The sequence below is a fragment of the Tinamus guttatus genome, unplaced genomic scaffold (assembly GCF_059628265.1).
Source record: "Tinamus guttatus ecotype Peru unplaced genomic scaffold, ASM5962826v1 Tinamus_guttatus_pri_ptg000563l, whole genome shotgun sequence".
Taxonomy (NCBI): domain Eukaryota; kingdom Metazoa; phylum Chordata; class Aves; order Tinamiformes; family Tinamidae; genus Tinamus; species Tinamus guttatus.
In genome coordinates, this window is record NW_028289097.1 from 792119 (window position 1) to 819069 (window position 26951).

The following is a 26951-nucleotide window of genomic DNA, read 5'->3' on the forward strand; positions in this document are numbered from 1 at the left end:
TTGCTGATCTGCACAACCCTCAGCAGTGGATGCACTGCTAGTACAGTCATTTAAGTACTCCGGGTCAGTGGGTGGAAGAGCTATCTACTTAAAAGACTGTGAGAAAGCTGACAACAGATTAAAACAATAAAGAAGAGATATAGACATGAGAACTGTCACTCAGAGCATTATTAAACTTCAAATATTTTCAGACAAAATCGACTCTTTCAAGAGGGGACTGGTTAACTAACCCAAACTTTTGATTTGTAGCTACCCAGGTCATTGTGCTATTTCTGTATGTTACTTTGTACAATGCTAACATTTTAATTACTTCATGTTGGATAAAATTCTACTGACAACAAACACCAGCGTGTCAAAGAAATCAATCCTTCAGTAACTCACGAGTACAAGTTGCCCAGGGCTGCTAATTTTGAAGAATTTATTCTTGCAGCAAATAGTATGATAATGATGTATTTACGTTTCATTAACCTGCTACAACATGCTCAGATTTGTTCCCCTAGAACTTTACCTTCAGTAAAGGTGTCTGACTGAGGACACAGGGCAGAGCATAGAGCTGCCTTACAAACAACCGCAGCTCATTCACAGACAGCTGATTCTGAGATTTTCCTCCTCCAGAGCGGTACCTGCAATTACAAACAATTCAGCTTTGCTGGGAGTCACTAAAACAAAATCTAAGCTCAAAAGTCTGCTTATGATTTCTTGTAACTCAAACTTTACTTAGAGATAATGCAATATTCAGAAGTATCCAAGCAGCCTAGGGCTTACACATATGGCAAAACTGAGTTAGCTATAGCAGAATAAGCTATTGTTGGAAAAAAACCCTCATATTAAATAATTCTCTGGAACAACTACTCGGTGTTGGAAGTACACTACTTATTATGGAATAAAATCAGGCTTTTTTTCCAGAACACAAAGCAATGATGGACAAACTATTCAGTCATGTTGCAATAGCTTTTGTAGTCAGTCTCTCCTCATGTCATACCAAAAGAGAACAAATCCTAGATCTGAATGAGATTTATACTCCCAGGTCATGTAGGCACTTCTAAAAAAAATCCTCCCTCTGATGTGATCATCATTTTCATTTTTATTTAAAAGCTTCATATAAAATGAGTGGCTTTTATGTGTTACCAAATTGGCTAATATTAAAAACCTCTCTAAATTCAAGCCAATATTAACTAGTCTGAGTACTCTCAATAGAAAAGGAAAGAAACCTCTTACAATGCTGGCAGTTTAATCCACAATATGTCATTTAAATAAAAGAGGAAAACAACATCCCAGCAGGATGTGCCAGCATGACTGAAATGTGAACACTATAAAGTGAGTATTAATTTTACCATTCTCGGTTAAAAATAGGTTTAAGGGATAAGCATACAAAAAAAAAAAAAAATCACACTGGGAGTTCCAAAATTTATAGGAAACCAAGTAAGAGAAAATAACATGAATTCGGTCTAGGCTGTTTCAAGGTCTACGGTGCTCTACTACTATTTGCGGAAATTCTGCAGTAGTTTTCACTATGTACACGTGTGTAAATAAATGTCTATATATAAAAAAATGTGTGCTCTAGGTGTCCCTGCTGGAGCAGGGGGGTTGGACTAGATCTCTACAAGTCTTTTCCAACCTCAACCATTCTGTGATTCTGTAATTCTGTGATATATTATATAAACATAAAACTTCAGTTCTATGAAAACTTCATAATCCCTTCAGTGATTCATAATTGCAGCAAATCTGCACAGTAACATTTACCTGGTTTGTCTTTTGCCATTAAGAAGCTGCTGTGCCACTGAAGCACATTTGTCTGCATCCTGTGTAACTAGTCTGAGGTGTCGCAGTAGATCATTGTCCGGAAACTTTTTAATTTCTGATTCTTCTATCAAAGCCTTAAAACTGACGAGACCTTTAAGGAAAGATACTATGTTAACAGAAGTCCCTCTTTGTGCTGGCTTTTAAATAAAAAGGTGGAATAATACACATTAAAATGTGTTTCTAATTCAATATCAGTTATATTTTGTTTTGAAGAAAGGTGAATTACAATCTTGAAAGTTACTGCAACTACAATATTTACCTTAAGACAGAAATCATATATATTTCGTTTGACTGTCACGTAAGCGTGAAAGCATGGTAGGTTTCAAAAATTGAAAGCTGAAAAATTAGCTATTTTTAACCATATCTTTAATTGTAAAGTATAAGATACTTACTTCTTTTATTGTTAATTTTTGCCTCCAAAGCTTCATTAACATTGGAAGCCCATTCATTGTATGATTCTGCTCGTAGCTTCAGCGCATTCATCATTGGATACAGATCCTCCAGGTTATATCGGTACCTAGGAGTAGAACAGAACTCAACCTTCAAGGTAAGAGAGCAATTGGAAAGAAATACTGGTCCATATAATACAGCAATGATGTACTATTTACCTAGTTCATGTTAATTAGGACAATTCTAAGACAATTCCAAAGTAACCATTGCTTCAAAAAGCACACAATCTACATTAACAAACCATGGCGAAAGAAATATGAAAGCAGGAAGATTAAACTAATAAAAGAAAAAAAAAAAGATTACTCAAAGCAAGAGTCATGTAGTAGAAGATGACTTTGTCACTATAAATAAAGGAAGCAAACTAATTTTTGCCATTGTGTCACGAAGCGCAGCTGAAGAGTGGAAAAGAAAGAGTCTTTGCTTTGCCTATGAGCACAGAAATTGCATTTTGTCTTCAGAACACTGCATTTGCACAAGACTATGGAGAAACAGAAGACCAGGACCAGCATCACTGGCAGAACAGACCAAGTCACAGGGTTATCCAGTCACAACAGATACGTATAAAACAAGTATGTCCAGAACATACCAGATAGATATTGCTATCTGAAACTTACCCCAACTTATATTTGTAGGTGGGACAGGAACAGAGATCTTCTACATGATGCAGGCATACGAGTAACCCAGGTTTACATGAACAATAAACAGCAGACATGAAACAAGTGGTTTTACACTTTAAACACTGTCGCTCATCATCAGGAAACAACTCAAAAGCCACTTGCTCCGAGTCAGTCACTCCCTGCAAAAGAGAAGGCTACATCACCTCAAGGTCTAACAAACAGGTGATTTGTCCAAGGTAAAAAAAAAAAAGAGGCTAAATTTATCAAAGGACTAACACAGTTGTAACCTTGGATAATGAAGAAATCAGCTATTCTGAATCAAACTACTGAAACACACAAAACGTATTACTTTAAGAGAGACATGTTAACAATATTAAAAACAGACACTAAAACAAGATTCACAATGATTCTCTACCCAACAGGCCTTTGAAATCCAACATCACAACTCCAGAAGGCCCTATGCAGCTCTCAACTGTTGACAACACAGTCTAAGTCCTTAGAGTGTATTTCACATCAGTGCTCCGATGTTCCTTCATTCATTATGATTTTATTTCCGAGAACTCACCAGCTTATGAACCCTCTCACGCAACATCTTCTCATCTTCAATCATAATTGCCATGTCTTTCTGAACAGTAGATGCTACCACAACATCGAGGACATCGGCTTTGGAAGCCATTTTACAAATCATCTCATCGTGAGAAAACACGCAGTAACGGTGCAGCAGGCGATAATGTTCCACACACTGGCGACCCAAGGGTAACTGCATTGAAAACCATTAAAGGGAAAATTACTAGGAATAAAGTGCTGACATATTCCTTTGAATACCAAAACTTTCCATTCTCCTTTATAGAGTTATTCTTCTCTAAAAATATGTGGTACCTCTCCTATCCAAGAGGACTTATTCATAGTCAGATGTAATTTTTTATGCTTATCTTTCCAAGAGAACTGTCTAAACCTTTAACCGTTCTTACGTTCTCATCTGTACGTTCTCATCCAATTTAAAGACTGTCATTCCATCATAGAAGCTAGAATGGAAGAACCTAGAAGCAGTCCAAGACTAGCTTTGTTTTTCAACTGTAGGAGGAATCCATTAGAGAATTCTCAGTGTAATCAGCAGGCAAACTGCATTCCAGCTTCCAAACATCTTAGGATAAGAATGGAAACTGGGGACACAAGAATAGTTTCAAGCAGTGTTGGTGCCCCTCATGCTGTAGGCATGCCCGAAATCTTGCCTCCCTCCTGCCATAAAATTTACACCAAACTTAAACTTTTCTTTTTAAACTGAATCTTACTAACCAGAAAAAGTCCACAGTTCAAGTGCGCTAAAGAAATTATCTTCAGCAGGACACTATGCTACTAGTCCCAGGCTCCCTCTGATCTGTGCAATACACGTGTGCATCAGCAGTAAAACACGGGAGTTGTAATCAGCCAGGAATCAGTCTGAAGCCACAAACGTTATGCATGATGAAAAAAATGTTTTCAGAACCTACCCAGTCAACTGTGCAGAAGTTCACAGCTTCAGCAAAATTGAAACCCTGATTGAAACCACTGTGATAAGCTCTTGGAAAAGTGATGACAAATTCTCCGGCACACTGATTGGTTCGATAAACCTAAGAGGGGAAAAAAAATAGTAATAATAATAATAATAAAGATGGGTATTAGGTCAAATCTAAACAGAACTGAAGGCTGAAATCTTCAGAGCTGTGAAGAGAACATAGATTTCCAAAATCCCAGTAACTTCCATGGTAACTCTGGATGGCTTTAAGAATAAGCCTAAGAATTACAATTGACATTGGTAATGTATCACATAAAATCCTAGAAAGGAAAGGGATTTCATTCAGCCATACCTACACTCTAAGAGATTGCTCGTCAGCTGTCTGTGCTCGCTCTGCTGACAGTTACACAGGTAAAGCACAGGCAAGATTTGCTTCAACACGGAGCTGACGGGGAGGGAATTTTGGAGCCTGTTCAAAAGTTCTTACTGCTGCACGTCTACTACTTTTGGTACTAGACAAGCAGCCTGAGCAAGCAGGTCTTCCTGCATCTTTAAATTTTGGAGTCTCTGAAAGCACAGCAGGCACCATAAATCGTGCCATTTTCTCCAGATTTTCTTTCTAGTCCCAAGGTCAGTTAATCAAAAGCTAATTAAGTTGTAAAGGGACATAATTCCCATGAAAAGTTTTATATGGAATATGATGGAAACTGATGAAAAATGTTTTCAAATAGCTAAGAACTTATCTGGGTCAGAGGAAAAATAAGAGGATATGGATGACATATGAAGGAAGAATGGGTTTTGGCCCCTTGCCAGAAACTCTATGCAAAAAATAAAAATTGTGTCTGATAAAACAGACACATGAAGAGCTCCTGCATTTGTTTCAAAGTTCGTGACTAAACTTCTTATCTGAGATACAAAAATAGAAATATACTACAGGGGGTCTCCAGAGAAGAGCTTCCCAAGCAATTCCAGAAGCTTGGAGCCTATTGCCCATCTGTTCAAACTGGCAAATAATACTAGACCAGAAAGATACAACACACATGGAAACTATCACAACATCTCTGTAATAAAAGTGGTTGCAATTATCAAATTTGAAGTAGAATTCAGTGCAAATGAAAGAGGGTTGGGTTTGGGGGAGTAGCACAGGAGTCCAACAACATACAGGTACTCCGTGGGCCATCAAAGTATTCGGGTTCATTATGGTGACAAGTTGGTGCAAGAGATCTGGCTGAGATTCAAATAGCTCTGGAGCAAGCTTCTTCATTACATCCTCCAGCTGTTCAGCTGCATACCCTGGGGCTCCATACCACGTTTTAGGCTCCCCCCTGCAAGATTATTAAAAACAGTTAAATATGAGCAAACTTGTAAGTTACATTTTCAGTCTTCTGCTTTAAACCCACCATGTCAAAAGAAGGGAGTATTGCCAGGAAGGAACGCAAGGATTAGGTACCTTCTGGAATCTTCACATTTAATGCAGGTCCCTCCAAGCCTAAGCTTTTAAAGGCCCAAATATTCAAATATCTGAGCACCTACTTAAAATATTTGGGGGAAAGAAAGAAAAAAAAGGAAAGAAAGAAAAAGAAAACAAACAAACAAAAAGACTGAAAAAGTCCTTGGTGAAGTTCTGCTGATTCCAGAATAACTAATCTAAGCTTAGTTTGTCTTTTCCTCTAACTACTAATACCATCTTCCTTCGGGATCTAACAACCAAAGCCAGACCTGGGCATTACTGCCACAAATGTAACATACAGTGAGTAGAAATAAAAATTCCCTTTTTACGCAGCCATAAGAGAAGTAAAAGACATAAGGGAGGGGGGGAAAAAAAATCTGTATCCAGAGTAGGAACAAAGAACTTTTAGCAACAGGTTAACCCAATCCAAGACAGCTGATAAGATTCAGGTTATGCAGCCACGTTCCAATATACGTTGCTTTGTGTTCACAATGAAGCTGGCTTGTTGCAGCATATGAGAAAGAAAATGCTTCTGAATCCTATTAGAGAGACAAGTTAGAAAACCTATGTAGAAAAGGATGTCAACCCATCACTTCCACCTGAGCATCCTAACGTGTTGGCAGAAGAAAGCTGATGCACCACTGTTTTGTTTTTAATACATCGAGAAGTAATGGGGAGAATTCCAGAAAAAAACAAACAAAAAAAATCACTCAAAAGGCACGTGCTTCAAACCTTGGAACTGATTCCTGAATTCAGCACCTTTGTTGTGGGTAAAAGGCAGCTAGTTTGAAGGACCGTGGAAGGACCGTTATGTTGCTATCACTAGGACTAGCACAAGTGGAGTGGTTAACTTAGAGCGTTAAATTACTACGGCAGCCTCAGATCTCGTCCTCATCTTGGAGCAACTACACGAGGTTGTGAAGAGTAGTTAAGATGCAAGTGGGAAGTGTTCTGTGTCCTAAGCCAATACTGGGCTAAGTCAATTTTGCTCCTTGGTATGAAGATGAGTCAGTGACAAGGAATGGATTATAGTAGTTATGAATGAGGCTACATTTGGATCAGAATGTTGGTGCAGGGATTCCTGCACTTAAAGATAATAGGGAGTGGAGAAAAATTCTAAAGGACATGTAAGAGGTCAGCCTTATGAACACAGCAAGCTGAAGAAGGGATGCTCTCTCTGCACTGCTACCAGACAGCTCCTCATTCCTGCTTTTGAAAATACAGAACGCAGGCATCAGTGCTGGTATTTCTTTCTCTGATGAGGGCTGACGTCTTTTGTCTTTTTTTCCCCTTTTGTCTTTTTAAGGACTAACACAGGACTCAGCATCTTGAAGAAAACTACTGCTTTCAGCTCACTGAAAGGTCTCCAGTTGGGGCCTGCTTCACTTAACTGCTCAAAGACGGTTTCCTGGCATAGGATGCTCCAAGGCATGCGGGGTGCTGAAGCAGGACACCCCTGGCACCTCACAAGAACCGGTTCTGCTTCCGAGGCCTTTTGGAGTCTGGAGCCTGACATCAGAGGCAGGTCATTACGATTTAATCCTCTTGCTCAGAGTAACAGAGCAACATTAAACCCAGCTAAACACGACTCTCAAACAGAATTAAAACAAAAAAAAAAAAAAAAAAGAAAAGAAAAAGAAAACAGAGACCTCCAAGTTGAAGAGAAATACAGAAGAGTGTCTGCAAAGGAGAAAGGTTTCTACGACACTCATACTGCAGGAGAAATAAATGACACAGATAGGGTTACTGTTACCTTTGTTTGCAGTGTATACATATACTTGTGTACACAAGTATGTACACATGCATGCATATATCTGGCTTTGACAGCAACTGCTAATGTAATTTGAAACAGAAGGTAGCACCATTCCAACAGTGGAGAAAGCCCTGCTAGAAGGAACTAAGTTATTTCATTCAAAAATCTTCCTCTCCTTCAGACAGTTCCCAGCGTGATTAAAGAACCAGACAAAAAGAAAAAAAAAAAAGGTAATTTTTACAGTATGATTTAAATCACTCATTTACTCAGCTTCATTCAAACATTTATTTCAATACCGTCAACCACTAAGTACTGACCACTAACTGACTACTTAAGAGTTTATTCTGGCAGCAACTCTTTCAAAAAGTAGCAACTGAATAACTGAATAAAAAGAAGAAACACTGAATAATTGGGATGTGATTTTATAATTCTTCTGGAATGCAGAAAAAAGCTGGTTTCAGCAAGAGTGACAAGATTAATACAAACTCTAGAAAAGTTGTCAAAAGGACAGAACTTTAAAGAGTTCAATCTATTTAGAATATCAAAGAGATGGTGAAGATCTGCCCTGATTGCAGCTGACAAGTGTTCACATAATGAGAGGATTTATGATAGAATGATCTATCTAACAGACAAAAGTATGCAAGATCCTAAGACCGTTAGTTCAAGCTAGATGATTTTTAGTTTATATGATTTTTAGTTCTATCCTGAGCATTATAGAATATCTGATGAAATAGGTACTGCATCTCTAATGATTTTTTTTTAAACTGGGAATGGATGTCTCTTTCCAATATATGACCTCTTGTCCAAAAGTAAAATCAGTGCAGGAATCAATGTCAAATTTAATCCTGCTGCTGCAGGACTGTAAGGGTTATTTGGATTTGAACTCTGAATCTGGTTTTAGTCAGTTAATTAGGAGAAGGAAGGGAAAAGAAAAGGGGGCTGCTTCACAGGCTGAGTTTATCCCTCCAACTCACCAATGCAGGTAGTTTATTGAATAGCTCCAGTGGTCTTCAATATGCCAACAAAATGAAGAAAAACACATTCCTACATATAGCCAGGGTAATTTCATCCCACATATGTCTGCAGTGATGTGAGCAAGAACAGACTGCTCCATTACAGGCATGTTGTTCAAATTCCAGCCACTATCCAGGTACTCCTGAAAGTTCAACGGAACAGCCACAGGTTTACACAACATGGGGTGGAACAAAACAAAACAAAGCCTCCCCCGCTCCCAAACCTAAGGTGGCAAAACTGAGAACAAGAAAAAGTAGTATTTTTCCCAATTGAAAAATATAAGAAATGGGTCAATGAACCAAAAACCTCAAAACCTCCAGCTCATTTGCTCTTTCCAAATATCTTCTCTGACAAGCCATGTTAAAATGACTTAAAAAAAAAAAAAAAAAAAAGCCACTCATCAAGTTTTTTAGTAAGAGATAAATCTGTAGCCTTTAATGGCTGATCACATCAAACTTTATTTCTCCAAAATGCTGATATCCTTCCCTTCTTCAAGTACTACACCAATTATTCATACAAAATAAAACAAACAAACAAAAAAAAAACATTCAGCAATTCAGTTCCCTCCTTTCTTTTTATTTTGCTTTGGAAAAAAAAAAAAAAAAAAATGAGAGCCTTGTTTTCTGGGTGGGAACTAATCAAGACCTACCTCTTCTTCCGGTCTAACTTTGAATTTCCCATCTCTAACTGGAAAGCCACTGCCAAACTCTTTTGAAGCAATATCAGCTCCATATTCCACTGTGACATCCTCTTCAATAGTACTAACAAGTCGCCAAAATTCTTTCTCAACCAATTCTGTGGGGACCATCTAGGTAGGAGAAGAAAAAAAAATTAAATATACAAGCGATATATGTTCAGAAATCAGCATATAAAAGGCACTAGCTTAAAGCACTTCAACAGTCACTTCAGCAAGAAAAAGCAGTGCAGCAGAAACCTGGTGACACCTAGGATATGCATTCACTCTGGGCTCTCAGCTAAGCATAATAGTTGGAGAATATACTCTTCCTTAAAGACATTTTTTTAAAGTGAAAAATTGAAAACCCAGTGAAGCCAAAAAGAACAAAACCCTTCAATTTATTGATGTGAGTTAGAACATCCCATTTTGTACTTGTTCCTGCTTCACACTAGAATTCCTCTCCCCTCCTCAAGTTATACACTTGACTAAGCACAGAAAGAATACACCTACACGCTGGCATCAGGATAAATACACAAACATACGTGTACTGGCATGTTGAAGTAGTCCGACTTGAACGCATCTGCCATCTCTCCAAACGTGCGAAGCGTGTAGTCTCTTGCTGCTTGTTCAAAACCAAATGCTTCTTGAGGTTTATTACACTCCTGCAATTAATAACATTATTATTTCTATATTGTGTTAGTAAGATGATCAGCACTCACATTTTGCCAGGAGGGGTTAGTATCAACCATTTCTTTCACCCTCAACCACTCTGTCAGCCCAATTTCAATAACAAATTATACTTCCAATCACTAAGATCAAGGAAAAGAACAGAAAATCTCCCACCCAACTTTAATGTTTTCTCAAATTACCTGAGCCAGACACTGGGGACATCTCCAGTCCCCTTTTGGAACATCATGAAGGGGTGGAATTAAGCAAAAAGTATGGTAACTGTCATCACAGCCATCACACAACAGCAGACGGTCCTCGTCATTGCCGCTGCCGCACAGGAGACAGACATACAAATCCACCTGCAATGGAAAACAGCAGGAGTGGGGACTTGAGCACTTAAGGTAATGTATGGTGAAAGAGCAGTCTGGCAAGTCAGCTAGGACATTTAACGAAGCTTATTTTTATTTGAATAGTTCAAAGGGAAATGAGATAAACTTTTTATTCTTTTTTTTTTTTAAACACACTTTTTTTTTTAAAATCTGAGAGTTCCTTTGAGATTTAATAAAGGACCATAAGAACCACACAAGCCATTGCACCCAGCTTTTTCTAAATGACAAAAGATTTGACTTAATATATTCAGGAGTTTTAATTAGCTGTATTGCAGATTTTAGAACTATGTTATGACAGCTATCAGTGGCTCACATATCCTTTCTCTTGTGCTTATTCAAGAGCAACTTGCACACAGATGTTTCAGTCTCCTCCATGGCCAACAGGTGAGCACCTGAAGAACAGAGGGGGTTGATCCCAATTGGAGTATTCCTCTTTTTCCTAAGAGATATTGACCAAGACTTTGGAAAGCACATGCTGTGGGATAGAGGGCAGCTGTGAAACAAGTATGAAACAAGTCAGGCAGCAGTTACACAGCCCCAAGAAAAGCTGCAAGGAAAAGAACTGCCTGTTACCAATTGTTACCCAGCAGAGGCTGCAGGTTCATTGATGACCAGATGGACGGCTCTTCTCAAATACAGAAAACTAGCAAGGACAAGACGACCTACTTGTCTTACTTTGGTAATAAATAAAAAGTAAACAGCGGATTTTTTTTTCTGAAAGGATTTCTGATGTTTTTACATTTCATCTTAAGATGCATCTTCCTTAGCCAGAGAAGCTAAGGACACTTCGTGTCGGTTTGCTTGCCTGCTTGAGGGGCTGGGAGAGGTGTTAAGGAGCAGTTGAACAACAACGATCCCAAGTAAGTGGTGAAATTGTGGAATAAGAGCCAAGTGTCCAGGACAGCTGAGTGTTTGTATTAAGCCAATGTTTGTATTAAGAACTCCCCTTAAGAAGACAAAGTGATGGGGCAAGACAGCAGATCCCAGAAGAATCACTTTTCTCTGGACTGTTCTTTCAAAATGCCTATTTTGAAACGGTATTTGCGTACAGGAGACAAGTTACTTTATAAAAACAAAACAACTATTCTATTATGTTCAGGTTTATAACAGCTTTGAAGGTATCTAGATGAAAAATACAGGAGAGCCCTTAACATGATCTAAATTACATTAAATTTTACTACATACCCAAGAGAAATGTTGAAAGCTTGCAAGTAAGCAGAAAGAATGCAGGACATACTCACAGCATTAGTGGGTTTTTTAGATCGAGCTTTGGATTTGTCTTTCTCTGGCTCCCCAGCGTGTTCTCTCTTCTCAGGAAGTTTCACTGTGCTATGAATTTCCTTTTCTGGTAAAACAGAAAAAAAAGTATAAAGCAGTTAGAAAACGTCTTACTGCTCAGCATTACTCATTATTATTTGCTTTATTTGTATTACTTGTCTCATTGCATTATTTGTTATCTTTTGAATTATTTGCTATCCCAAGCACATTGGGGATATTCTCTTTCAAATGGAAGATTTATCATGGCTAAAGGTTGACACTAACCACCAGCAGCAGCCGCAAGCTCAGAAACAGTTTTGACCTCTCAGAGTTTATTCTGAGGTTATGTGCAGAGATGCCCCATTTCATGATGTTGCTGTATTTTAAGTACTTTTAAAGACTATTCATTTTTGTAACCTAAAATTATATGGTGTTAATGAATTGGGTTGAACTACTCTGACAGTTGTCCTACCCATGACGTGGAAAAACACTACAGTTTCCTGTGATCATTTTTCCACACCCATTTCTTACAGTGGTCTTCCACAAATGGGCTTTGTTGAAGACAAGCATGTGACAGAAGCCACCCTGAGAAAGAATCAATTCCACTCCCTGTTACACCCTCCTCTCCTACTGCCTCTTAGGAAGCAAAATGACACGTTCCTCAAAATAGAGGAAAACTATCCCCCGTGCAGCCTAGCAGTATTTAGTAAAAAAATGAAGCACTGTGATATTTAAGAACTCAGAACTATGGCATGCCATCACAGATGAAGTCTGTGTGAGAGCATCTGGTCGCCTCTATTAAGTTGTCCCATAAAAACAAACAGGCAACTAATGATGCATCGAGATAAACAGAGATGAAAGTATTTTCAGATACTGCCAATTTCTAGTTGGGTACCCGAATCACTGCTAGCAACTACCTGAAGCTCTATAAATCGATACTGCATCTATCAAGAAGGCAGCAATTAAAGAAGACTCTTGACAACTATTAGCCATTATTGGACAGTATCCAGACAGTCTGCTCATATGCATTTATTTCTGGGATTGACCTTCACATGGAGGTTGCTTAATCAGAGCATGTTGCTACCAAAATCTTCACTCCTGGATTAGCAGCCCACCCCATTTCCCATACAGCAGAACTTGTGTTCAGAAAACAGGAATCCTCACACTACCAGCAAGCTGAAGGTTTCTTGTTTGGACATGAAATAACCTAAAACACTCTTTGAAGTCCAAGAAGCTAATGAAAATTTTATGAAAAAGAATGTATCTGCCTATCAGAAATTTAATGGTTAAAGATGGTCTAAATCATTTCCCTTTGTCTTTTCAGGACAAAAAAATGTAGTTCCCATAGGACACTTTTTCTCTTTAACACCAAAACCACCAAATGAAAAGTTCGCAATCAACAGGTAACTTATGGAAAACAGAGTTTGAATGAAATGGAAGACTAACAAACTGCTAAGACATTGTTAATAATTAACGTAGCTATAAATAGTTCTCATATTTACTTTGACAAATTGATTAACAATTTTATTATTCGGTTTTGTGCCACTAAACAGCTCTCAGCTCAAAAATATTCATTTCTTCAAAAAGATGGTAAGATGAGATTATTAAAAAAATTAAAAATCAGAATATGAGATTTTAATAACAAATTCATAACATATTTTATATCTTCCCAAGTTTTCTCAAGAAAGCAAGCTTGATTATGAATTAAAACTCTTAAGAGTTTGAAATCTGATGTCTCCTAAAACATTACCTCTATATAAGGATAGATTGACATTAGCTAAAGCACAAAACAAAGAAATATTTCAAATATCATTTCTGCCCACTCTAAAGACAGTGATGTTTAAACAAGTAGATTTTTTCTCAAATTATTTTATTAAAAAAAAAAACAAAAAAAACCTAAAACACAAACATACCCACTCACAAAACAAAACAACAACAAAATTCTAAAGCCATAAAATGCTTCCACAATACAATCACACTTTGAAAATTGCCTCATTTTCATTCACTCCTTACTTGCCACTCACCATTATCACACTTTGGAGGTGCACATCCCATTCGACGTCTTAGATTATGAGTTCGGACTTCAGGAGGTTCAGATTCTGTTTTGATATTAGTGGACTTAAAAATAAATAAATAAGTAAAAGTCAGCAGTGTAGTTAAATACAACACTTCAGTTTTATACTTGGAAAGCTGTTAATTCCCATTTAAACTCCCAAATAGAGCTGCTTACCCAACTTTAGGGCTATGCTTTTTGATTTACCAGCCTACTCTAAACACTGAAAAAACACTCTAAATCCTGAAAACTGGCAAATATATGCAATGCTCCAGGAAAGGCTGCACATCCCAACAGACCCAGGTCTCTTTGAACTCCCCATCTCAATAACGCACTTTTTGAGACTATCAAGAGTATCTTGCCATACGCATACAAATACTTAGATATGCTTAACAATGACGAGGCAAAGGTTAAATTGGTAGCAACTCTGCAAATACATTTAGTGATCTGATCCATGTAGAGCCAAGTTCTCACCTCTGCTCTCAGGCGTTTTGCTCGACGAGCAGGTGGACAAGTTTCAGATGGCTGCACCGACTGTCTCTGTGGAATATCATGGGGCTTATACTCCTTGTCCTTTGTGTCACTGGTGAGGTCTGGCTTCTGCAAACACTGAAGAGACAAAATTCAATTAACTGATTCTTGTATCCACTTCTAACACAAGGCTTTGTGGGGTGCAATCCCACATTCCGGATAACATGAAAAAATGCAGAAATTTAATGTTTATTGTGCTGAGTTAACAGAAAGTTAGTATTGATGACAGTTGTAACAGTCCCTGTTTGAACAGGCAAGCCACAAAGTCAGTATTTTCTGCCATTTTACTGAATGCAAGAGCTTCCACAATAAAGCTGAAATCATCCTTTGAACTTTATTAACAAACTTATTCCAACTTATTAACATATTTCAGAACGCTATAAATAAAAATTAAACCAAAGCAATACAGAGAGCAGACAATCTTTCATCACAAGCCTTTCTAGTTTCCTCTCAGTCCCACCCACACTGCTCCAGCAGCCCGTGCAACGTGGGGCTTTCCTTAGCTCCAGCTCTTGCAGTAGATGATCCTGTTGCAGATTGTAACAAGAGCGTTCTGGAGGTGGCTGCAAGGTCCTCAGCTTGCCCTGCTGTAACGCCAACACGCAGAGCAAAGTAAAAGCAACTTGCAACCTGCCAGAAAGCTCTGCCTTAGCTGAAATACATTTTTTTTTCCTGAAGAACATTTCAGGAGTTAAGTTCTTTATATATTTTAGAGAGGATCAAGAGTCCATACTGCTGCTGTATGAAATTGAGTGGAGAAGACAAGGATTCAACATTGCTTTAGTTCAAGTCACTGAAAAGGCACATTTCTATTAATTCCTGAAAATTGCATACCTTTGGCAATAAATACCACGATTCGTGACAATTGTCAGACTTCACAACATACAGTAACATTTTACAAAAAAAACCCTAATTCTTAATGAGCAAGCAAAGAGTTCTAAAGAAACATGAAATCTTAGGTTAAAGCATAGTCATCAGTGGAAACTATCTCATCTTGTATTGCTTCCTTTGCAGAAAAGGAGTCAACGGATACAGCAAGTACTCGCAATTAAAAACATTTGGTGAGTGCAAGCACTAATCTTTTATGGATGATGATCCTGGCCACATGAAGAAATTCTCTCCAAAGGCTTGTTGGAATATCAAAAGATGGAAACACACATCTGAAACTGACAGCTGTCAAATCCAATAGCTGTATCTTCTCCAAAAACAAAACTCACAGATGCTCAGATTCCCAGTAAAGCATTGAACAGACGTACAATAAAATGGACACCTACACGAGAAGCATCTGGGAAAGCACCACTTATTGGGAACACATGGAAGAAAGCCAACAAGATAATCTTAGATGAGTTTCTTCCTCAAAAACGTACTGCAAAACAAACTGAGTTGGAAGACAACATTGGCAGAAAGAAAAAATAGTCAAAAAAGTGCCAAATCTCAGTGTGAAAAATGTTCTAAACCCAACATATTTCTGTGGATTCTCTCAGTTCATTGAAAAGATGCATAAATATCACATATGAGAGGAGAATAGTCTAACAGCTTTGCGGGGAGAGTTTTAAAAAAATGAACTTAAATATACATCAGAACTGCATGATCCACTAAACATATCAGTTTGAAACAAATATCAGATACGTGTTGTACAAGAGAGCTTGGAAAGCTAAAGAGCAGCGTGACCTCACTACATGAGGTCACGAGCAGCCATTTGAGAAGGCTTTTCCTTGGAAAAGCACCTTCCCTGAGCAAACCAGGACGTGAACGCCAACTGCATGAGAGACTTGCATGGTGGACCTACTTCATCAAGAAAGTCTGTGGTACTAGTTATTTTTTAAAAAACTTTAATTAGATTTTACTCAGTGTAATTGAGCCTCAAAAATAAAAGAGAAAAGGTAGATGTCACAAAACACCATTAAAATCATAATAATAACAATAAAAGAAAAAAGAAAAAAAAAAAGAAGGGAATCCACTGCTTTCAGAATTACTAAAATGTGAAGTATTCAATGAAATGCCTTGGAATGTCTTCATCGAATGGTATGGCTTTCCACTGCTTAACACGAATACACTTGAGGCAAGGCAAGATATTCTTGGTAAATCGGAAGGCTTGTATTCAAATAGATTTTGTTCTTGTTCTTCATTTGTAAAACATCTAAAGCTACACAAATTACTTATTTTTAAGAGTGTGAAGTATACAGCTGTTCTTCACTTGAAAGTGATCATCAATAGCTAAGTAAAAAGCCTTCATTTCCAACCTTTCTTATGTCAAAATCTCATTTTTGTAGCTTTATGTAAAAGGCTAGTGCTGTTTTCTGTAGATGAAGACAAGCCTGTAACAAGATTAAGAGGGTTTTGCTTAAAAAAAAAGAGGAAAAAAAAGGTAACCTCTCCGCTTTTTAAAAGCGCAGCATGGTAGGCGTGTTAAAAATCCATAAAAATGGTTATTGACAACTTCAACCCATCATAGCTTTCCAAATAAATGACTGCTGCTCAAAATTTAAATAAAATCTATTCTTGATTAGAGATTATGTTTCTATCCTCAGTCAACCACAAATTTTGTTTTAACGGCTAAATGTTAAGCAGAAAGGATGAAGATTTAAGCTTTGCAGAACTCAGAAGCCCTACTGTTCACTACATTACATCCACGAAGTATTCTCAAGCATGAATGACCTTAGTAAAGGCAAGATGACTAATTGCTACAAAATTGCCAAGGTTTGATATAGTTCATCACTCGTGTTCAAATGGTAAAGATCCAGAAGAGACTTATTCCATCAGAAAGATGGACGGACAATGCTCTGTGAATACAGTAATATTTTGCGTTACATAAAAGAGCATTCAAGAAACCATCCCAGGATGTCTGAATATTCGTTATCATGAGGCTTCTATATGCTGCAGAAGAAAATATAGATAAGTAGCATTCAAAACAGTAAGAGGTTACCCTCAAAAGATGAGATTAAGGAAGTTTTCGAAACTTTGTGTGTAATACAAGTTTACTATGCATATGTAAAATGCTTTTATCATCACCATCTGTCACCTGCATGCCATAAAACATAAGACACAGTTTTTGGAAATGTTCCACCAATAAAAGAAAAAAGACACTGTCTGCTAAATTAGCAGGCTTTTAGCTAGCTACAAGACTTACCAGTAAGCTAGCTCCAGACTGGAATAAGTTGTAAGGGTAGAGAATACGTTCGTAATGTGCACGGATGTGGGAACCCACTGCTTTGCCAGGAGCAAATCCCATTCTGGTGGCTATCTTGGTCCATTTTCTCTCTTTGCAAACTACATCAAATCCTCCTTCTTCTGCAACTAGCTAAAAAGAGAAAACATAAGGATTGTGTATTTAATACTAAAGTGACCAAAGTTTAAGAACACAATTTCTGCCTTAACAGAAGACACCTCCTGATGTTACCTGCTACTTGAAGCCATCACGGTATGTTTTTCTTAAATGTGAGAATCGTTCAAAATCTACAAGCTGACTACATAACCTATTCATAAAGCATGAAGTTTTTTGCATTACTTTACAAACAAGTCAGCATCACTGCTAGATGACCAAACAATAGTTCAGTCTACTTCCGAGAAACAGAGATTACAATTTGTCACTCTACTAATTAGCTGTTGAAACAAGTTACAAATACAACTTTTCTGCACAGTACAAATGGTTCCTCTCACTAGAACATATACTATGAAATCTACCCTAAATATAAAAAGAATATATCTTGGAAACAGTGAACCACACACCTTGCTTTCACATTATACAATTTCATCCAAAGTTTAAGTTTCATCCAAAAAATAATTTGGATTTTTTTGCCCCCCAAACCAAAGAAGTTACTCTTCACTGCCCTCACTGTGCAGAAGCTTTCTCCAATTCAGCCTAAGTTTTTTCTTAACCAGTTTGTATCCAAGTTCAACTTGAAAAAGGATTTCAAAGTGCTCACATAAAAACCCACACTATATTACATTTCCTAGTATTTTGTGCTGCATTTGCTATGTTATGTCAACCAAAACATTTTGTCTAGCTTAGACAGACCACCAAATCTCCTCAAACAATTGTGATGCTATCCCAGAAACACAGATAACATAATAGCTTTTTTCCCCCCTGTAACAACAATCTTACTCTATTAAGCTGAAACAAATCCAAGATCTTCCTCTCCACGTGTGGAATTTTCAGCGTGCATCCCTGAAGTTCCCAAAACTTTGCAATCTGGTCCAGGAAATTCAGTTTTACACGGGTCTGAGCCTGGAAAAAGAAGAATGAACTGCATACTGAATGCAGATTAAGCCCCTATTTCCCAGTGTTTATAACGTTAACAGCCTCAGTTGCCTGCCCAGATTTTCCTCTCTACATGTATAGCTTTGCATTTTATTCCTCCCGTCAACCCAGATGCAGAAGAGAAAAGGAAAAAAAAAATCCATACAGATACCACCTGTTTTTCCTCAAGTCACTTATTAACTTTCTGTACTGCATTTAGGCTTGTAATCAGTTTTTACTGTGAAAAACTACCTAAACACCAGGAACTCAGATAGTTTGTGATCAAGTAATTTTGTTATCCCTTTTCACTCTTAACCACATTTGCTTCCTTTTTGTCGATATAAACTGGTCAAGGCAGGGAAAAGATAAGCCTGGTATGTTTGTCCAGTACTTCACGCAGTAAGATTGAGTTCCAATAGACTGTTAGTGTGTTAAAGAGTAGTAGCTTTGACTTAAATCTTATGACATTTCAATGTCGTCACATTTTTCTATTCTTAACATAAGCAAAGGGTTTGTCCATACAACAGACTAGCTTGTTCTTAAACTCCTCCAGTAAGAGCTCTAAACCCATCCGCGCCCAATCTCTCCTTTTCTTAACATCTGAATCCACTGCTGGAGCTCTTACCTTGACACTTCACACAGTCACATCAGGATTTTAAAAAGCCAGTATCCTCTCCCCATGTAAAATATCAGGCAGGCAAAATGTCCCTGTCATTTCAGTTCTTATCAGTAATGAGTTAAGCAGGACTTCTCACTATTCCCTTTAGTCTGAATTCACAAAAGCAGTGAATGCATGTGCTTGTGAACAGCAGATTTCAGACCCACAGAACCCACATTCTGTAGCTGTTCTCCTTCCAAACAGCTTTTTATCTGTAAAGCATTTCGTGTTTCATCTCTTCTACATTTAAAAGATGCTGTAGATGAGCAAAATGCAAACCTAAATGACAGCACTTGAAAGTTGGAATGTAATAACTAAGAAGCACCTCTAAGTGGAAATGGTCTGAGTTTCATTCCTTTAATGAGCATTAATTTTAGCTTTTATGCTTGTTATTTTTAAAATATATTCTGAAAGAGCTAATTTCAGAATGATTATCAGTACAAAGTGCTCTCAGCTGAAGTTAGCAGGAGTTCATGGTGAAAAGATGAAGAAAAACAAACACACACAAAAATCACTCATCTTTTGAAAACCTCTTAAGAAACATTTAGCTTTACAGTTTACCTCTAGTTCATTGAGTCTCTGGATCCTTGGAGTGAAGTGAAGCTTATCAACATCACACGCAAATGGAGGCTGCCAGTCCTGGAAAGAGAGGAGGGCTTCCATCAAAAGACCAGGAAAAGAAATACAATTTCTCTGTGTTCCACTCAAAAGCTGGATAAACCTGAAATTGGAGTAAAGCGAATCCAAACCAGGCAGTGGATTATAAGAGGAGGATTATAAAATGAGCATGGAAGTGGCCTTTGTGGCTTGCAAATCTTTCTTAGCACCAAAATGTTCTGCACGTGATCCCTTATGGTGTGCAAATGACCACAGCATCTCCCCATAAGCAAGGGCTCCATCTGGTCCTGCCACTGGTCTCGCTCCCCCCATGCTTTCAATTTTGGTGAACTCTGTTTTTGCTCCTGAATTACTCCATTTTCTTGAGTAGGAGAAATCTTAGGAAAGAGAAAAAAAATAACGAATCATTGTAAGTCACTGTCCCTCTCTCAAATCTTTCCCAATGTGTCTTTGAAATAGACAGGTCTCAAAATCATGAGACAAATAACACGAGATTAAGCCTTCAGTTCGACACCAAGTCAGTCCATGGGCTTTCTACACGTACTGGTCAGCAAAGGGCCTGGCACCCACTATTTGCCCCAGCCTCAAAGACAATCAACTGTCACTTATTTAACAAGTCTGACATTCCTACCATGTGAAACATGGCAGGAAAAAAAAGTGAAATTTCATAAGCTATACTGTAAGCTGCAATGTCTGCTTTGAGTGGGAAGGCAATCATCTGGTACCAGAGACTTCAAATGCTCATAAAGGACCCAAGAGGAGCAGTTGACTCTCATAACTGATTGTCTCAGAAATTAAAAACAATAAAAAGTTTATTTTCCCAATTCCTTGTGCATAAGCACTGCATAACAGCTGATACACGACCAAAAAGGGGAAGGGAAAAAAAAACCCTACTACTTTGACAAAATACCTGCAATAGTAGTGTTACATATAAGTAAGGCTGTTTCTTCATTCATACTTCTGACACCTCACACATGCAGTTGGTTTGGCAATACAGTGCTCCACTAAAACAAATTAGGTTTGATTTAAGCTTGACAGCAATTTATTTTATATAAAGCTATCATTTTATCACTAATTGCCCAGTGAAGATAACAGGCATGAGAACCATTGATAGAAAGTTCTCCTGTCTTCCTCTGCTATCTGGAAAGAAAATAACCTTTCCTCAATTGAATTGAAATAAAATCAGCATCACAAGCAGAATATTTGCTATTTTAGCAGAATTACTCAGCATGAAAACTGGTTATTGTCAAAACCAACCATAACAGATGTGCAAGGCAATTATGTACAAACATCCAGGCTCACTTCTGTGTTGTGACAGGATCCTGCCTTATCACACGAAACAAAGTCTGTGGCAGAACCAGGGATTTCAAAATCAGAGAGAAGTGATGTAAGAATCTTGGAGACTGTGAAAACCCTGAGGAGCAAAGAGGAATAATGAGACAAGCTTTTGATCCAGATATGGTGACAAATCCAGATCTCTCAGTTTTTTATAAGGGAAATCTCTGATCCTACCAACAAGCTCAGGTTAAAATTCAAACTCAAAATGGAAGCAAGATGACAACAGCAGTCACAATGGCAAATGCTGAAGCAAATGGGCAATTCTCAAGAGTTCTCAACGCTTCTCGATCATTTTCTTACATACGACTAAAACCAGCATGTAATATCATGATGCTTTCATTTACAACCAAAAATTAACTCTACTTTTATTGACCATTTTGTTTGCCAGCACACTGAATATGGGGAAATTCAAAGTCTGATGTCCTCCCCTCCGCACCACCAGAAGTTTGGCACTTTTTTGCAATGTTTGGGTATCTACCAATGAATCTACAGGAAGAGAAACACCAACTAGGAAATTTTAAGGCAAGACCTGTACTCTACTTAGGTGAATCTGATTTTCAAGCTGAACTGACTGTTAGGTCATTTAGCAAAATTCCAGGGTTTACAGCGTGCACAAAGATAGAAAACAGGCAAAAAGAGCAGGAAAGAACAAAGGGACGTTATGACACACACAACAGCCATGGAGTGTTTTGGGAAGTGAAATTAAACTGCCCAAGACAGCTGTTTTTTTTTTTTTTTTTAAAAAAAAAAAGTGCAAGGGAAGGAAACGTGCTGGCTGTTTAGCAAAGCAGCAAGTCCATGTTCTAGAGGGGTGAGCCGTAAGTTGGAAAACAGATCCTGTACCAAGGATAAAGAGCACAGAACGAGAATAAAGAACAGGAATTCAGAGGAGCACGTACAGCAATGACAATGCTGATGATACTGAGCCTTGTGTGCGAGGCTCCACTACAGAGCTGCTTCCTGCAGTAAAGGACTAGGTTTAACGATACTGAACATCAGACACGCCTGAACACAGTTATTTTATCAAGGGAAATGTTAGAAGCCCGAGTGATTGGACACAGGACTTCTGCTCTGTTAAGAGAAAGTCTCTTAGTCCAACAAATAGCCCAGCAGTGAGAAACAAATATTTAATAGCCTAAAAGAGTGCGACTCTTAGCAAGAAGAAAGTCACCACAATTTTTGTAGAGACATGATACACACTGATACACTCAGTGCCTCAGCTCCTAAACAAACGCCACCACCAGATGTTCTCAGCCCTTCCATAGAAACTTAGTTTTTAAAAAAAACACATTTGTATGCAAGCTGAAGCAGAACCTGCTAAGCAAAGCAAGACCTTCATGACTAATAGAGCAGCACCGCAAGAGGGTGCTGTGTTTTGCAGAAAAGCTAGTCCTGCAAAACAACCAATTCTCACTGAGACGGCAGCGTGTACAAATCAGCTCCACACGCTGCCTTCCCTAAAGATCTATGAATAAATAAAACTGGCTATTCCCACCCAGGGCTTACTTGTAAGGGCCTCAAAAGCAATTGGTCTGGATTTCTTCCTTTTAACACACACACACAAAAATGTTTAAAAAGATTGAGGCCTTTTTTTCTTTTTCAGCAATGCACAAAACTTAAGAATACAAGCATCAAAAGGAACTGAAATCCTAGAAATGTGGAATTTTATGTTGTACAGCTCCCTTACCTGAAATTAATTTGTTGCTTTCTACTACTCAGTTTTATCATTAGAAGCCTGCAAATAAGGGAACCCATCACCACTTGCCTATGCTGGCATGCATTTCTACATTTCTTGAATTCTCACTGCCTTCACAAATATAGCCCCGTGCAAATGTTACAGTCCCAGCAGAACAAACATGAATATAAGATCATACAAAAAAGTGACCAACACTAAACTTTGCAACTTTTAACTTTATGAGCAAATCAACAGTGAAGAAGGCACCTGCAAGAATCATGTTCACATTAACAGCCCAAGTTGTGGTATAAAGTGCAAGCAGTCAGCTGTATTCATCCTTTCAGATATACAGAAAAGGGAGTATCAGACTTCATAGAATTCCAGCTGGTGAATCTAGCACTTCATCTGAATGCAATACTAATTAAAACGTAAGGACAGTGAGTCTCCTTCAGCACCACCTTCCTCTCCACCAGATTCAGGGAACCTACCGCTATGCTAGTGGACTTTTGGTTGTGATCTTTCCAATGCCACACAAAAAGTGGCACTTCCATTATTTTGCTAGACAATGTCTCATAGCCAGATCCCAAAGAATCTCTTGGCAATTCTTGCCATAGAAACAAGGCATTCATTCAGTCACAGCGCTGCCCGGCTTCCCAGGATGCCCACCCTGCGCGCGTGACCTACATCCTTTGTTGCGAGATCTGTCATCCTCCCTGGCAAAGGTGTGACGTGATTCTTGTCACCAAGAGGAAAGGAACAGGCTCAGTGACTCTGGAGGTCCCTTTCAGTCTTTTGTTTTTATGGCTGTATTAAAAATGTGTTTAAAAGAGACTTGAATCATCACAGGATCTACACAAAGTGACACAGACGTGATCCGGTACTACTTATTCCAATGGTGTCAGTGTGCCACCCACAAATCTTCCCTTTTGGAAGGGGAGCTAATCCCTCTTTGACCCCGTTAAAAGGCTAACGTTAGTTGATAATGCCAATCATCAGCTCACCTACTTTGTGGTGACGCAACCCGTGCTTCGTAATTTCGAGCGCAGGTGATTTTTTAGCAAAACCATCCAACTCTTCCTTGCTAAGGAAGGGCCTTGGGTGCAGCAACGCACCTCGCACGCAGGACTCTCCAGTGTGACAGGCTCGGTGGAGTATGGCCCAGCTGAGATAAAAACAGGGCTGTCTTACACAGGCTGCACGATGCAGCTCAGCACGGAAAACACCGAAAGCACAAATCCTTCCCATTTGAGGACCACTGGCTGCCAAATAGCCAAGCTTGCAATGGGCATCATCTCTCTAGCCCCAAGCATTTTTGCCCCAACAACAGACACAAAGATAAATGAAAGCCGAGGTTAAGTAAAAGACTCTCGAGTGTCAGAGCAGGCTGTCCCTTGGCACCCAACGGTGGCCCTATAAGGACGGATGATGAAACTGACTGAAGGGCTTAGGCATCGCACCAGAACAGGTAGCAAGGTTTGCACACAGGCCCTGAGCACTACAGCTGTCCTTGCTGGAGTCTCGGTAGACGGACCCCAACCAATCCTGTATGTCCATTTCCAGACATGTCTGACTGGGGAGTCACACTGACAGCACAGATAACTCTGCTCAAAGGGTTTCCACCAGAGACTTCTAGAAATAGTCTCTTCGGAGCCACATTCTGAATTATCAAATCTGGATTTTAATCCCAATTTAACACAGATTACAGAAGGATGTGCTATTAAATCACAATAGCCATCTCGGAATAACCGCACATGTAGATGAGCTAGATGATGCTACTGGTTTTAAACAAGCAGCTAATAAATCAAAATACAACCTGAAATGAAGCCTCAGCTGGCTACTAATCTAACTCTGTCTAGGGATTTTCTCTACACATTCCCATCTCGGCAAGAGCAAAAGGTTCCTACCCAAACTATTTACAAGACTCTCAGTTCAAGTTCTCTGTTCAGATTCATTTTCACTTGAAAAGCACCTACTTTCAATGAGAAGCACCTACCTAAACATATACAAGGCTGGCAGGTTATACGATCCTCAAAGTTCTCCCTGGCTTTTGGGAACACTTAACCTGATCTCCTATCTAACACAGCCAACAATTCTCAGATAAACTGGGTTTGAAAGAAAGCCTCTCCTAATGGGTATGCCAGCAGAAACTAATTTCATTCACTGGCAGCGGTAGTTTTGTTGCTGGGTAAAGTGGGTGTCTTTAGTCTGAAACTCTCCTTTTCATCTTCTAGCTGACACTGTTTATGTCAAGTCCAACAAACCAAGTAGCAGAAGTCCAAACCTCCCACCACTACTGCCCCACATAAATAGTTCCAGACTCAACCGTTTGATTTTAATTTTTCCATGAAATAAATGAAGTGTTTAAAATCCCTTACTGGGACTCCTTCGAGGACAGGATATTCTCACGATTCTTCAAGAGCACTATGACTTTTTTAGAGTTTCTGACGCGCAGGAAACAAACCACTGGTGGCACACCATGCCACACACGATGGCTAGGCTACCAGTGGCAATATCATGTTCCGTTTTCATCTCTCCATGATAATTAAATATCAGGGGAGACAGGTAGATAAACTACTCTGAACTTACCTAATTGTGAAGCATGATCCCTGGCTTGAACATTAACTAAGGGTTTCCTCGGGTGTCTAAATTAATTATTTTTCTTCACGACAATTTGACAGCATGTAAACTGGCAAGATTTTGGAACCTCAGCACTAAAACACATTTTTGATCTCGAAGTGTCAAAAAGCGGCATAATCATCACCTCCTTTAGTTTTTTTCTTTCCTAACAGTGGTTCACTCTCACTGTTAAAAATGCATGTCCTATATCTAATTCAAGTGAGTCTGGCTTATGCATAGCCAGAACCAGGACTGCCAGCCTCCCTTTACAAGACTGATGAACAATGTAGCGGTATCTGGTATTTTTTCCTTGACTTACATATTGGGATCAAGTTATCTCACTGTTTTGTTTTCGATAAAATAAACGGACTAGACCTCTGTAGACTATCAAATCAGAAGGGACCATCATGATGAAGATCAATTTCCTGTTTAGGAGAAGCTGGAAGATTTATTCACATTAGTTCTTGTTTTAACTATACCATAGTTTTCAATATCGGCATTGGACAACCCCAGAAGCCTCAACAAAGCTGCTCCAACAGTAACTGCTTTTAGCCCATTGTTTAATGAAGATTTTCTTCATTAAAAATAAACAAACACAGAAACACATAAAGGTGGAAGGAGGGAAGCAGAAGGGGGTTTCACTCCAGATCTGTTTCCTCATCAGGCCAGCAATGCAGGTAACCAAGTAGTTGAATGAGCAGCAAGAAACAGACACCGCTTAAATCAACCGTCTTCCTGAAAAAAAGCATTCCAGAAGAACAGCTTCACCTGTTAAAAATTCTAGAGCTTGTGACAGGCCTAAGCTCTCAGTAAATTCTTCAAAATTTATTTTTTTATGTGCAGAAACATATTGATCTATGTTCCTTCGTTCCCAAATGTATGACCGAATCCTATGTTAATGCCTCTTGTTTCATAAAATGTAGCTTATTACGCAATGAGGATGACTCGATAACAAGAAAGACCAACCATAAACCCACAATCTACATGAAATAATTTATTTTGTTCTTCTAGAACTTTAATGGAAATTAGATATTGTTGGCTTGCGATTCTAAAAGACCATTAGAAATGTATCTTTCATTACAGTTTCTCATTAACGGTGAAATAATTTGTGATTCCTTCAGCACTGTGTCAATTCTGCACAATACTAATTACTGTAATTAGGATATTGTCAATTAACTTATAAATCTCAAATCACGGCAATGCAACTAACTTAACCAAGTATATAGGCTCAAACAAAACAGTAATTTTGAGGCAACATGAGTTTTCATATAATCATATTTCATACAATCACACTGTGATTCTATCAGTCTTTCACCTAGCCTGGAGTAAGAACTAGTTAACAACACTTGTACATAGAAAGAATTTAAATGGGGATTTGCTCATTTTCCTCCAGTCCTCTGAAAGCTTCATAATATTTTAGCATTACTGAAAAATTGAGTCAGTAATTTAGAGATCTTCAGTGTCAAATCCATCAAGATTCCAGCTACACTGATGATGACCTTCCAGTTCTGAGCTGCTTAGTCTTATGAGGGCACATAATGTTATTTGGAGGCCTTTACTGCACTTCTCTACATCCAAAATCTTTAAAGCAACAGCATTTAGACTGAATTTTCACCACTTTAATGGTTAGCTACAGGAAAATTACAACA

The 26951-nt window shown here is 38.5% G+C and overlaps 1 protein-coding gene across 1 annotated transcript in view; it reads right to left on the minus strand.

Annotated features, from left to right (window-relative positions):
* KDM5B (lysine demethylase 5B) overlaps positions 1-26951 on the minus strand; it is a 45707-nt gene that overhangs the window by 14997 nt on the left and 3759 nt on the right. The window contains exons 2-18 of the mRNA XM_088534461.1: positions 19617-19694; positions 18263-18385; positions 17288-17458; positions 14101-14235; positions 13598-13691; positions 11558-11661; positions 10128-10286; positions 9801-9920; positions 9232-9390; positions 8543-8724; positions 5528-5690; positions 4361-4480; positions 3436-3630; positions 2868-3049; positions 2196-2320; positions 1744-1894; positions 509-623 (exon numbers count right to left, since the gene is read on the minus strand). Coding sequence (XP_088390587.1) covers positions 509-623; positions 1744-1894; positions 2196-2320; positions 2868-3049; positions 3436-3630; positions 4361-4480; positions 5528-5690; positions 8543-8724; positions 9232-9390; positions 9801-9920; positions 10128-10286; positions 11558-11661; positions 13598-13691; positions 14101-14235; positions 17288-17458; positions 18263-18385; positions 19617-19694 — 2376 coding nt within the window. The remainder of the gene's footprint in view (positions 1-508; positions 624-1743; positions 1895-2195; positions 2321-2867; positions 3050-3435; positions 3631-4360; positions 4481-5527; positions 5691-8542; positions 8725-9231; positions 9391-9800; positions 9921-10127; positions 10287-11557; positions 11662-13597; positions 13692-14100; positions 14236-17287; positions 17459-18262; positions 18386-19616; positions 19695-26951) is intronic.